Here is a 13,873-nt window from a genome sequence, read left to right as displayed (position 1 = left end):
TTATAAAAGTAAAAAAATGTAATTAAAAACAATATTTTAAATATTATGTTAAATGTTAATGTGAATTATTTAGATGTATTTTAAAAGTTATGTTATGTTATCCGGGATTTCTAAAGCGCACGGCTACTCCGAAGGGTATCCCGGCGCTACAACAAGGTGGGAGGGCTAACAGGAGCATGACAATGGGCTAACAGAAGTCAACTATTGTAAAAAAAGAAAAGTTTTCAGTAATTTCCTGAAAGGAAGAAGATCGTGTGTCTGTCCCAGCTCCAAAGAGAGACTGTTCCATATCTTTGCTGCCTGGAATTGAAATGAGCGTCCACCGATTCTAGCCAAAAGACACATTTTTCAAAATCCATATCACTGGTATATATTTACCTCCATTATTTTCTTTAGGGGGTTTTGTAGCACCTGTGGTTGGCCATGTGTGGTGCAGGGCTTTCTCCAGCTCTGAGCTGAGGTACAATTATGACTGCTTTCGGTTTCTTTTGGCTGTAGTAACTATAGACGTGCAGTTTGTGAATAGCAATGGGCTGGTCTTTTGTGGCTGGGTGCATGTCACTCCTTAGTCCTCCTTTAACCCCTCCTTAACACCCTCTCATTTGTCCATAACAATTCCCAATTTTCTAGACACTCGCCCCTGTCCCTGACATATTTACTACTAAAATGTGTGCCTACGTGTGCGGAGGTCTCTGCACATAAATGAAAGGGGAGGCTAGACCTCAGTAAGTAGGTCAGTGATTATATGTTGTAGTATTTTAGTAGTACTACTGCATTACTACTAACTATACTACAAAATGCAGTTTGTGGATAGGCTCCAGCGCTGCAAAGAAAAGTTTAGGAAATTGAGGCGGCCCGAATGTAAGAGATGATTACAGTGAAACATGGGAGCAAGGAGGATAATTAAAGACATGAAAGATAAAGTGTTCCAACAGAAGGGTGACTTTCTGTCACCCTTAATGGCACCTACACAGCACTTGACCCGACGCAAAGTGTCTCAACCCAGAACCAAGACACAAATAGGACCTGAACACTTGCGGCTATACATAGAAAAACAGACATATTTAAGCTTCCGAGCTTCCAAGCAAAACAAAACACTCCTAATAAATGTTGCAGTCTAAATGTGGGAGTCATTTCAAATGTATATTCAACCAGCCGAGGATGATGGCGGTGGCGGCCGATTAAGGGGATCAGAAACGTCAAGCTCTTTGGAAGTGTGGGCAATATAAAGATACATCGTACTTTTATACGATTGTGGCTGTGTATAGCCACGGACAAACATTTCAAAAGGTGGCGTCCCCTCCACACCCTATGCTAAAGACAATGCGAATTTAGAATTTACAGTCAGCCGCCTCCTTGCCTATCAGTGATTACTTAAAACTTTCTAAAAAAAAAAAAAAAAAGTCCACATTTGTAAAGCGCACAATCACCCGTAAGGGTCTCTAGGCGCTGGGGGCCGTCGGGAAGATTAAGCGAGCTATTGCCCAGAGTCACATGGTGCTGGGCTAACCTGCCGCCGGAGCCGGGGATCGAACGTGGTCCCCAGATTCCAGTGTCAGTCGCCCTGGCCGCGGCGCCACACCTCTTCCACAACAGCAAGCCGTACGTATCCCTTTAACAATATAGTAGCAGCAATCTGGCTTCTTCTCTTCGTACAATAGATCAGATCGTGTAACAGGTCCTCATAAATTTGGAAAAGTGCTGGTAACTCCAAGCCTAGTCTTTCTGAAAGATCAGCGCCGCAGGTTTTGAGCTCCTATATCGCACTGTATCTGATTGGTCCTGAAGAAGGTGGCTCGTACTCCTGTTCCTTCCACCGAAACGCGTCGACCATCTCCCCTCTTTTAAATCTAATGACTTTGATCATTAATTGGGCATCAGATTCAATGATATAGGATATATTATTTGTTTGTGTAAAGGAATGGATGTTTAGGAAGAATGTATGAGTTGTGTGCGTGTAGCTCTTCACCTGTTTTGTGCACCATTTATTGATCTAGTGTTGATATGAATCTGATTAACCACAGATATACTTGCACTGTTTCATTGTGGTGAAAAAATAATTTTCAAGAATTTTTTTTATGTGAAAAAGTATATATATGTTTTTATAAATTTTATAAGTGTAAAATGATGTTAAAAAAAGATAAAAAGATTTTTTCTACTGTGAAATAAAGTAAAATGAAAAAAATGTACAATTTGTGTAGATATTGTTAGTATATGCCCTGTGTTGGAGAGACTACTCCCACGATAAAAGTACTTATAGGTCAGGAGGGAGTAATTTTCATTTGAGTCATTTCAAATGTGTCTTTCTCAAAAGCATGTACTTCTCACAATGCTAAGAATGAACCACGGACCCGGAATGCAATGATGCCACACACCTTTGGAACAGCGATGCCGCATTATTTCAAGCAAGACATAGTCAGGACAAAAGGCCCTTTCAGTCCTCTACTCCTCACAAGACTCTTGGCCGTTGTACGACCCACAGTCCATCTGTCTTTAGTAGTGCTCTCACGGCTGAAATGGTGTCTCGCCGTTTTCAGAGCCTGCAGGTAATTGACTGCACCCCTACATGTCTAGTGCCCCACCTCATACTAATAGGGCCTCTGGGCCCGATTACGATGTCGGTCCGTCCGACATCTGGGATTGCGGTCTGCACGCGCATTATGATGCAGCGGGCAGAGGCATCGGGTGGAAAGACCTTCCGCAGTGCTTCCGACAGGCTCAAAGAGCTCTTCGGTGCGTCAGAACAAACCATAATCCTATAATGAAAGCGGAGCCAGGGTCGGCACCGCCGTTGGGATTACGATAACAGATTCTGACAGCCCTTTCCAACATGGAAAGCCTGTCGGAAAGTGTTTTTGGGGCCCCTAGCAGGGCCCCCATAGCCCCTGGCCCTATGCAATGGGGGTTGGTGGGGGGCACCTATGATGCCCCCCATAACATCTCTGCGCCGTGTGGCAGGCACAGTGAGGTGACTGCCACACACGGTGCAGGGATGTTTCCAAACATGCATTTTACAATGGAAGCTTGTGCTGAGGGCCTTCTCCGCCTGCTGCACAAGCTTCCATTGTAAAATGCATGTTTGTGACTGCCCTATGGGCGGTCGCATCGCAATACCCAGGTTGGAACCGCTGACCTAAGGTCGGACGATTTCCAGACCGCTTCGTGGTCAGACGGACGCAAGACCACCCAACGTCATAATCAGGACATTTGTGTCCAATAGCACTCCAACTTAGAAAAGGCTTCCCTTAGACTTCCTGTTGTGTACCCAATAGATACCGGTGAGAAATCCATGTGGCGTGCTGAAGGTGGTGAGGATAGGTGATCAGAGGCATTTTATGTGTTGCTGCTTCACCTCCCATTACCACAACCTAACCAGGAAATCCATTTTAGTTGGGAATCAAATATCCTATGGTCGCATTCGTTGGTCAAGCAGTCTCAGGGTCAAGATCAGGAAATGGAAAGAGAGCAGGAGGGTACTGGGAACATACAACTGAAAGTTCTGTACAGCTAAAAGAATGATAATATAATCCACACCAGGATCATAAAAAGTTTAAAAACTAACTACAATAAATTGAAGATAAACTATGAAAGGAATCTGAGAAGGGGGGGGGGAGTAATCTGGTGTTTAGGGCTCCTTAGCATTGGTGTAGTTCAGAAACATAGGACACCTCTCTATTCCTTGATGGAATAATATGACAAGAACAAGGTGACATGGAAAGGTCCCATACACATTTTTACATTCAAGTGGGTCTATTTCTACTGTGTCTTAGGGACTGTGGCCAAACAGGAACGTTTTGTCCACATGATGAGGAGTTACCCGGTAATTCAGTACTATTGGGAGTCAGTAGTTACTTGTTTGAATAATATTTGTGAGAGTAACACAGCGGCCTCTGCGAAGTGGTGCCTCTTGAATATCTGGGAAATAACTGACTTAAACCCTTGGGATCGGTTATGGATGACTCCGCAGTTGAATGACTGGAATTGAAACATAAACTGGTATACGCTAGCGGAGAGAATGTTAATGTTATCGACATTTCTATATCACAAACTAATACCCAAAGGTGTCCTGACGCTGCATATGATGTCCTCAAGAAGTAACTGACGGAGGTCATGGAATCAATGTTAAACAGCAAAAAGCCAAGTTTTAAGGGATTTCCTGAAGTCAAGAGGGTTTGTCAGGCCCCTAAGCTGCAGGGGAAGAGCATTCGATGCCTTGGACGCTCCCACCACAAAACTTCTGCCTCCCCAATTGGCCCTCTTGACAAAGGGCACTAATATCAGTTTGAGATAAAGGGGTCCATTGCCTTGAAGGGATTTATGGACCATGCAGAGGGCTTTGAATGGGACACGTTTTTTAACAGGCAGCCAGTGAAGCTTTCTAATCTCAGCCGCGATGGAAGCATGCTTGGGTATACCGGTAAGTAATCTGGCCGCTGAATTCTGCAGGATCTGAAGTTTTTTCATATGGTCATCCTGGATGTTAAGATATAGACTATTGCAATAGTCCAATCTGGACATAGCTAAGGCGGTGATAACTGTCCGTTGGCTGTCTTTAGGTAGAAGGAGCATGATTTTTTTACAGGATCTTAGAATGGTCTATGAAAGCAGGGGCAATGATGCCACACACGTTTGAAACAGCGATGCAGCATTATTTCAAGCAAGTGATAGTCAGGACCAATCAATCAATCAATCATAGCATTTGTATAGCGCGCTACTCACCCGGAGGGGTCTCAAGGCGCTGGGGTGGGGGGGGGGGTTATCTGCTACTGCTTGAAGAGCCAGGTCTTGAGTTGCCTCCTGAAGGCGAAAAGGTCCTGGGTCAGTCAGAGGTGGACGGGGAGGGAGTTCCATGTCCTGGCTGCCAGGTAGGAGAAGGAACGTCCTCCGGTGGTGACTCTGCGGATGCGTGGAACGGCGGCGAGGGCGAGGCTGGTGGATCGGAGCTGGCGGGTGGGAGTGTAGAATGTCAGGCGGTTGTTGAGGAATCTGGGGCCCAGGTCGTGGAGAGCCTTGTGTGCGTGGGTGAGGAGTCTGAACGTGATCCTCTTGCTGACGGGGAGCCAGTGCAGGTCTCTCAGGTGGCCGGAGATGTGGCTGTGTCGGGGGATGTCCAGGATGAGTCGCGCGGAGGCGTTCTGGATGCGTTGGAGTTTTTTCTGGAGTTTGGCTGTGGTTCCGGCGTAGAGGGTGTTTCCGTAGTCCAGTCGGCTGGTGACGAGAGCCTGGGTGACTGTTTTCCTGGTTTCGGTGGAGATCCACCGGAAGATTTTTCGGAGCATGCGCAGGGTGTTGAAGCACGATGACGAGACGCGTTAACTTGTCTGGTCATCGAGAGGGAGGAGTCCAGGATGAAGCCCAGGTTACGTGCGTGATCCGTTGGGTTGGGAGCGGTGCCCAGGGCAGGGGGCCACCAGGAGTCGTCCCAGGCGGAGGGTTATGATCCCAGGATGAGGACTTCCATCTTGTCTGAGTTCAGTTTCAGGCGGCTGTTCTTCATCCACTCGGCGACGTCTTTCATCCCTTCGTGTAGGCTGGTTCTGGCGGTGACGGGGTCGTTTGTGAGGGAGAGGATCAGCTGGGTGTCGTCGGCGTAGGAGATGATGTTGAGGTTGTGTTGGCGTGCGATGGCTGCGAGGGGGCTCATGTAGACATTGAAGAGGGTGGGGCCGAGTGATGATCCTTGTGGTATGCCGCAGATGACTTCGGTGGCCTCAGATCTGAACGGGGGGAGGCGGATCCTCTGGGTTCTTTCGGTGAGGAACAAGATGATCCATTCCAGTGCCTTCTCTTGGATTCCGATACTGTTGAGGCGTTGTACTAGGGTGCGGTGGCAGACCGTGTCGAACGCTGTGGAGAGATCCAGGAGGATGAGGGCCGCTGTTTCCCCGTTGTCGAGCAGGGATCTGATGTCGTCTGTGGCTGCGATGAGGGCCGTCTCAGTGCTGTGGTTGGCTCGGAAGCCGGACTGCGTGTGGTCGAGGGATCCGTTCGTCTCAAGGAAGGCGGCAAGCTGACTGTTGACGGTCTTCTCGATGACCTTGGCAGGAAATGGGAGGAGCGAGATGGGACGGTAGTTCTTGAGGTCGGTGGGGTCCGCTGTTGGTTTCTTCAGGAGGGCGCTGAGCTCGGCGTGCTTCCAGCTCTCCGGCAAGGTGGCGGTGAGGAAGGAGGTGTTGATGATGTCCCGAAGATGGGGTGCGATGATGGAGTCGGCCTTGTTGAAGACGTGGTGGGGGCAGGGGTCGGTTGGAGATCCTGAGTGGATGGTGTTCATCACGCGGGTGGTGTCTTCGGTGCGGACCGGAGTCCAGGCGCGGAGGGTGGTGGTGGGGGTCGTTGGCTCGGTGGTTGGGTGCGTGGTCTGTGCGCCGAAGCTGTTGTGTATGTCGGCGATCTTGCTGTGGAAGAACAAGGCGAGTGAGTCCCAGAGGTCTTGCGAGGGAGTGATGTCGTTGTTTCCGGCGCTGGGGTTGGAGAGCTCTTTGACGATGTTGAAGAGTTCCTTGCTGTTGTGGGCGTTGTTGTCCAGTCGTTCCTTGAATGCTGTCTTCTTGGTGGTGCGGATCAGCTGGTGGTGTTTGCGGGTGGCGTGCTTGAGGGCAGTCGTGTTGTCTGAGGTCTGGTCGTTGCTCCAGGCTTACTCGAGGGTACGGCAGTTCTTCTTGGAGTTCCTGAGTTCGTCGGTGAAGCAGGAGGCTCTCTTGTTGCTGGGTCTGCTGGGAGGGGTCTTCAGTGGTGCGAGGTTGTCTGCGCAGTTGGTGATCCACTGTGTGAGGTTGCTGGCTGCTTCGTTGGGGTCCGTTGCCCTGGCGGGAGGGTTCTGGCTGAGGGAGGTGGTGAGCTGGTCGGCGGTGATCTTGCTCCAGTTTCTGCGGGGAACCTGTTGTGGGTGGTGGTGGCTCGTGGTTCTTCCGAAGCTGAAGTGGACGCAGCTGTGGTCCGTCCAGTGGAGTCCGGAGGAGTGGCTAAAGGAGATGTGCTTGCTGGAGGAGAAGACGGGGTCAAGCGTGTGGCCGGCGTAGTGGGTGGGGGTGTTCACCAGTTGCTTGAGTCCGAGGTTGGCGAGGTTGTCCAGCAAGGTGGTGGTCTTGGTGTCGTCGTTGTTCTCCAGGTGGAAGTTGAAGTCTCCTAGGAGGATGTAGTCAGCGGAGGGGGGGGCGTGCGGGCTGATGAAGTCTGCGATGTCTTCGCTGAAATGTGTGCGTGGTCCCGGGGGTCTGTAGATGATGGTGCCTCTGAGGGTCGTCTTGGGGTCGGTGTGTATCTGGAAGTGGAGGTGTTCATCGGCGGTGAGGGTGTCGTTGGAGTTGGTCGTGATGCGGATGGTGTTCTTGTGTACGATGGCGATGCCTCCTCCGGTCTGGTTGACGCGGTCGCTCCTGGTGATCTTGTACCCGTCTGGGATGGCGATGTCGGGGGTTGAGGAGGCGTTCATCCAGGTTTCTGTGAGGAAGGCGACGTCTGGTGATGTTGTGTTGAGCAGGTTCCAGAGTTCCACGGCGTGTCTGTGGACGGAGCGGGTATTGAGCAAGATGCACTTGAGGTGGTTGTTGCTGGTGCTTGCCTAGGCGGGTGCGGTGCAGGTTCGGAGGCAGGTGAAACGGCAGGCTTTGCAGGTGAAGGATCCGTGGGTGCGTTTCGGGGTGGCTCAGTAGCAGGCGGGGTTCCGGCCGGCATTGAGTGCGTAGAGGGTGGCGGCGTCGTAGGTCCGTCGGGTGGACTTGCAGCGACGGGGACAAGGGGTCCTGGCGCTGGGCGCAGGCCAGGCGCGGACGGGCGCAGACGGGCTTGCCTTTGGCGCGCCTTTGGCGCACAATCGGCGTGAATGATGCGCATGCGCGTGGGCGTCGTAAGTGAGGAGCCGGGAAGGAGGGTCAGCTGGGTGGCGGGAGCGGGAGCGGGCGGCCAATAGGCTGGCGGGGGCAGGGCCGCAGCGGGATGAGTCTGGGGCGGGCGGGTGGCTCAGCGGCGGCTGGGTCGCCCGAGGCGTCAATCAGGCAGCAAGGAGGTTCCCTGGAATCAGGTCGCAGGCAGCAGAGGCAGCAGAGGCGCGCACAACATCTGTCTTCAGCAGTGCTCTCACGGCAGATTAGGCCTCTCGCCGTATTCAGAGCCTACAGATAACGGACTGCTCCCCTACATGCCTAATGTCCCAGTTGGACAAATGGACCAAAATATGGGGAAAATAAAACGATTATCGGGGGAAACTATGTGCTCCTATTGTAGGGGCCGGGTATGATGTTTTGTGTCCTGGGCGCTCAGACTCTGCTGCCGCCTCTTGAATCCTTAATGGGTAAATGGGAAGGGGGGGATGGGGCAGTCATTTTTAGAGGCTGACGGGATACAGATTTGGTACGGTTATGTCATGGTGCTGCAATGTGTACTGCTTACTGCCATTGCTCTTTTGTTTGCTCTATTTGCAATAAAAAGATCTTTAAAAAAAAATCGATCATTTCTATCCAAAAGGGGAGCAATTAATTCACTGTGGTCATTCCATATCGAAGGCCATTTCTGTGGTCGGTGAGGGGGCCCAGGCGGTCTTCCATATCATCGCTCCTCCTCGATACCTATATGCCTACTCTGACCGGAGTAATTACTTTGGCCTCCACTATGAGATGTTTGCATTCTGAATCTCCATGAAGACAGAATCGGCTCCAAAACCATATCCCAATGCCCACGAGTCATAAGGATATGTCTGTGCAGAAACGACATTTGTCTAACAAAAGTAAGATTCTGACAGTGGGACCAACTAACCCAACCAAAAACCAAGTCGACTAGCTACAAGACTGCCCCAACTCCACTCCCAAACCAGTTTTAACAGTAAGCATTTTGGGGTACTGTTCAACTCTACCATATCCTTTGACCAGCAAGAGCAAGCACTAACAACATGTGGCAAGTTCAACATCTATAACCAATCAAAAGGCAGGCCCTGCTAGGAATCTTGAACCAAATCACACTTACCCAAGCAGATGCATTCTCCAGGCTCCTAGGGTATTCCACTGTCCATCAGAGTACAACACCATATCGAATGTCTAATGGCCAACTTACAAGCGATTAGAATCACCTGGCCTGAGATAGCACAGCTGTATATCCAGACTTTACTAAACTGCTGTAGAAGCACAGACTAAGACAAACCCTCTCAGCATAATATGGGAATCCCATATGGCCAGCCACAAGTTATATCGCAAGCCACTTCCTGTCTTTTAAAGCACAAAAAACATTTGCCTTCCTCCGTAGACTCTAAACCGGCCATCACCAAATGCCACCGGAACCTACCCAGGGAGGGGCAATTAGCATTGGCAGAAGTAGCACTCAGGAACCAGGTACCCAGTTCCTGCAGAAGCATCATCGGACGAAGCACTTTTACGATACAGCTGAAACCCAAACAAGCACTTAAATATAGAACCGGCAATATATTCACCATGAACTATAAGGACGTTTATCCTCCTGCCTATTTCTTTTCTCAGATGTAAATCTTATATTTCAATAATGATTTTGCACTCCCTCATTTCGTCCTAAACATATTACGGTGATCTATTTTGGTGTTCACATGCTGAGTAGAATGTTATTGGATAAGTGTTCTATCTTATTGCTAAGTACTGGCGGTAATGTATGTACTTTTTTGGTGATATTTATTGATTGTCTTTTATGATCAGTATGGTTGTAATAAAGACTTTATTGATTGATGGTTCTAGCTTCTCTTTGGAATGTGGGTGATGTAAACAAGGATAACATTTGTCGCCTGGTGCTGTTAAGATACGACGTGAATAAATAATTTTATTCAATCAACACACATTGTGTGGTACACCGGGTTACTACAATTTGGTGATGACTGACACATATTCATTTCTCCATGCACGGTCAGTTTTTCTTTGTTTTGAAGCTTGTTGCCTCTTTTAAATAAAAATATACATACAAACAGAGGGTGCACACGTGCTGAAAAGCATAGTTGTACTGGTTGCATAGACATGCTGAGAGCCCCACATGGGTGCACAGACATGTTCCAGGTACTAAAAGTCTGCATAATATTGCTAATGCACGATGACCTTACCTTGCATATTTAGATGACTCCGCTTTCTCTCCCCTGGGTTTGTGAAAAGTCAGTCTGAAATGTCCCAGCTGGTCCGTGGATCCGGTCACGTACGCCAGGCGGCTTTTGTCCTCCACATGGGGTTGCAAAGAGCCTTGCCCGTCCGTGGCCACGTAGAAAATCAGCGACACGAGGGAGGCCTGGGTGTCTGGAGTCTGTGGAGGCAAGAGTAGGTGAAGATATTGATGCTGGAATAGGAGGTTTGGAAGTAGATGCTGCTCTGTGCTAGTTACACAGGCTACACTTTTCTGTGGCAAAATAATCCTGATGGTAGTAACGCACTCTGCAAGATACGCGCCCGCTACAGAATATTAACTCTACTGAGCTGTGATTCAAGTACATTCCAGGGATTAAGGGAGAATGCTGGGGGCATGTTCTAGTAGCCAGTGGCCTGCTGCTGCTGATGAATCGTGTTTGGTGCATGGCTGTCTGTTAGTGGCATGATCGACATGTGGGTAGGCGAGGGCATGGTTCGTTAGGATGGAAAGTGTTTATATTTTTAATCTTAAAGGGGTCTTGCTTCACCAGACTCTTTCCAGAGATGAGCAGTGAATGAGATTGCTAGAATGGTAGAGCGGCTATACTGTGGAGTGAATAAGGTGAAAACTAAAGTAACTCAAGAAAAGCACTGACTGACTAAGACTTAGTTCAAAGGATTAGAGAAGTTCCCTTCCACAAAAGGTTAGGAGATACAGTAATCCTCCAAGAGACCCGGGGACCAGGTGTAGGAAGGTAATCGTTTGAGAATCCCAAATAGTGAATTTTTGTGATGCGCTATTTGGTAGTCGCAAACAACCATGTACAAATGTGTGGTTTACACATTTTGCGAATCTCAGTGGGTTGCAAATCGACCTACCTCATGAATATTAATGAGGTAGGTCTCAGTTTGCAACCCATTGAGAATCGCGAAAATTACAGGGATGGTGGCCTGCTGGGGTCAGCAGACCACCATGTCTGTGATTGCTTTTAAATAAAACAATCATTTTGTTTAGGTTCTCCTTACCCAAAGCGCCGGGACACTCTTTTTGAGTAACCGTTGCGCTATACAAAAGAATAAATAACATAACATAACATAACATATGAATAGCGATAATTATAGGGTTGCATCAGGAAAGCTAAACCAGTCGCTGGATTTCCACAAGTGCATGTGATCGTGAACGCGCATCCGCCTGCTGGTTTAGCTTCCCTGATGCAACTCTAACCGTCACTTCAAAGGGATCCGCTCCGCCCCCTGCTGCACGCGCTTTCCATCCAGCGCGTGAAGCGCGTCCACACCAAAGCCATCTGTTGCTTCCCCCAGCGGGCTCGGCCTCACTTACTTCCCCTCCCCCCTAATTAACATCCCTCACGCTCTGGATCTCGTAAAAAATGCTAAGAAAACGAAACTTGTGCTGTTACATCTCATCTCCTGAATTTGACCATTTCCCTGTGCATGGAAGACGTGCTTATTTACGCATATTATTTGTGATTCTCTGTGCACTGTATGCACATTCCGTCTGCAATACAACCGGGGATGCAGCCAGTAGTGACGCACTGTTCGAGAACCTGCACTCCCTTCTATCAATAACAACATGTTGCGGGTTTGCGTCTGCAATACAACCAAGGCGCTTTTAAGTAGAGATTTTTCAGCAGGTTACAATGTAAAATACATAAAAGCACAAAGGGGAAGAGGTCCCTTGGGGAACCCTTCCCATTTGCAAATGGATTTCCACCTACTTGAAGTCGGCGGTAAAATACAATGTTTTGCACCACATTTCAGTCGCGAAACATTCATACATACCACTGAATCGGTATTAGGAAGGGATGCCCTAAGATGCCTAAGATACCGAATCGCAAACCCAATTTGCAATTCGGTAATAGGTTACCAAATCGCAAGTAGGGCTTTGTACATGTAAAAAAACCTTTTTGCGTTTGCAAACGGGCAGATTCTGTGATCCGGCCAGTTTGCAAACATAAAAAAAAATTTGTACATCTGGACCAGGTCTTGTCACTAAGAGCTAAGAATACGGCTAGAGCGCCGATAGCTAGCAGGTGCTTTTCAAGCTGCACAGCGACTACGTTAATTATTTTGTATAGGAAGAGAAGATTCAGTAAAGGCCAGTTATTTTAGATCAGACTAGTTATGGGTTTATTTCTGGATGGTGGAATTACCAGGTGCTTAAGAAGTTTTAGTGGAAGGGATCTGGAAGTGATGTTAGCTCGGGAAGAGCGGAGAAGCTCAGTACAGAGAAAATTTGGTGACAATTTGGATTGTCCCAAGAATGCTGTGCAGGAGGTTTGGGGCACAGGTGGAGGTATGATGTGGCATCCTTGGGTTGGCTAGAGGAGCCTTGTATTTAGAACTTTTCAACCCCCACTCAAAAACCCCAAGGGAAGCCACAGAACAAGACTAGGCTGGGCAGCGACGGAGAAGACAACAGAGCCACCTGTAGAGAAAAGTCACTTGATGCCTTTAAAAGCTGGACTAAGGACTTTGTCAACAGCAGACCCTCAGAACTAGGATGGTCTTGCCAGTGGTGAGGATACCCTTTTGCCACCTTGGGACCAGTTTGGGAGAGAAATGGACTTTAATGTGGAGAAGTGTGGCTCAATGGCTACAGCGGCAGACCCTGATGCAGGGGTCTAGCCCGGGACCAGGGTTCAATTCCTGCCTCGGCGGATCTTGGGCTCAATCTCCCCGGACCTGATAATTCTCACCTCGGTGCCTAGTCCACCTACATCAGGGACAGGACCTGGTCCAGACTTCCTACCGAAGAGTGGGCCAGCATTCTTAAAAACACCAGCCCGGCACGCGCAGACGATCCGGCTGTCGCTGACAGCAATTTCAGAGAGTGGATCACCACCTCCCTGGACTCCGTACTCCCACTAAGAACTAGGGAGGATAAAAACGGAAAACCTGGGTCCGCCCCGTGGTATACCACTGACCTCCGACTCCTCCGTAAAAACTGCAAAAGAGCCGAACGGCTTTGGAGGAAAGACTGGCAGCACTCCAGCAAGGATGCATACCACAATACAGTCAGACTCTACAAAGATGCCATCAGGCACGCCAAAGCCTCCCACTATGACACGCGGATTACAGAATCTTCTAATTCAGCCAGGGAATCCTTCATAATCGTAAAGGAGCTGCTCAAAGTACCCCATTCACCGTCCTCCAGTGTCCCATCGGTGGACCGAAGTAATGACCTAGCCACGTACTTCAACGATAAAATCGCCCGTATACTAGTTTCCCTCCGCCTCCCGGGCCCACCAGCCACTTGGACAATTCGACACCCCCCAGTCAAACCGAAAGTCATCCTCGTCCTCAACTTGAGACATTCAGGCCAGTAACATGTCTGGAAGTCGAGCGAACCATGACCAAAATGAGAAGTGGTTCACCACTTGATGCGGCTCCCATCAGATTCCTCAAAACCGTTGCCCCTGTCATCGTTCCCACGGTCACGGAGCTCATTAATAGCTCACTTACCCAGGGATCTGTCCCTGCCAGCTGGAAGAGCGCGGTGGTAAAAGCACTCCTTAAAAAACCTCAGCTCGATCCAGCAGACATGGGAAACTATCGACCAATTTCTCTCCTACCGGCAATCAGCAAGCTAGCTGAGAAACTGGTCAACAGACAATTGTCCCAGTTCTTTGAAACAAACAACATCTTACGGGAATCTCAAACTGGTTTCCGCCCGGGCCATGGCACAGATACTGCCCTCCTCGCCGTCATCGAGGAGGCAAGGCGCATACTGGATTCAGGAGGGTCAGTGGCAGTGATCCTCCTGGATCTCAGCGCAGCCTTCG

The 13,873-nt window shown here is 49.1% G+C and overlaps 1 protein-coding gene across 1 annotated transcript in view; it reads right to left on the bottom strand.

The window, feature by feature from the left end:
* MOGS (mannosyl-oligosaccharide glucosidase) overlaps positions 1-13,873 on the bottom strand; it is a 61,939-nt gene that overhangs the window by 2,277 nt on the left and 45,789 nt on the right. Inside the window, exon 4 of the mRNA XM_078678793.1 lies at positions 10,052-10,245. Coding sequence (XP_078534919.1) covers positions 10,052-10,245 — 194 coding nt within the window. The remainder of the gene's footprint in view (positions 1-10,051; positions 10,246-13,873) is intronic.

The sequence above is a fragment of the Lissotriton helveticus genome, chromosome 2_2 (assembly GCF_964261635.1).
Source record: "Lissotriton helveticus chromosome 2_2, aLisHel1.1, whole genome shotgun sequence".
In the NCBI taxonomy this organism is placed as follows: Eukaryota; Metazoa; Chordata; class Amphibia; order Caudata; family Salamandridae; genus Lissotriton; species Lissotriton helveticus.
This window is presented reverse-complemented; position numbering and strand designations above follow the sequence as displayed.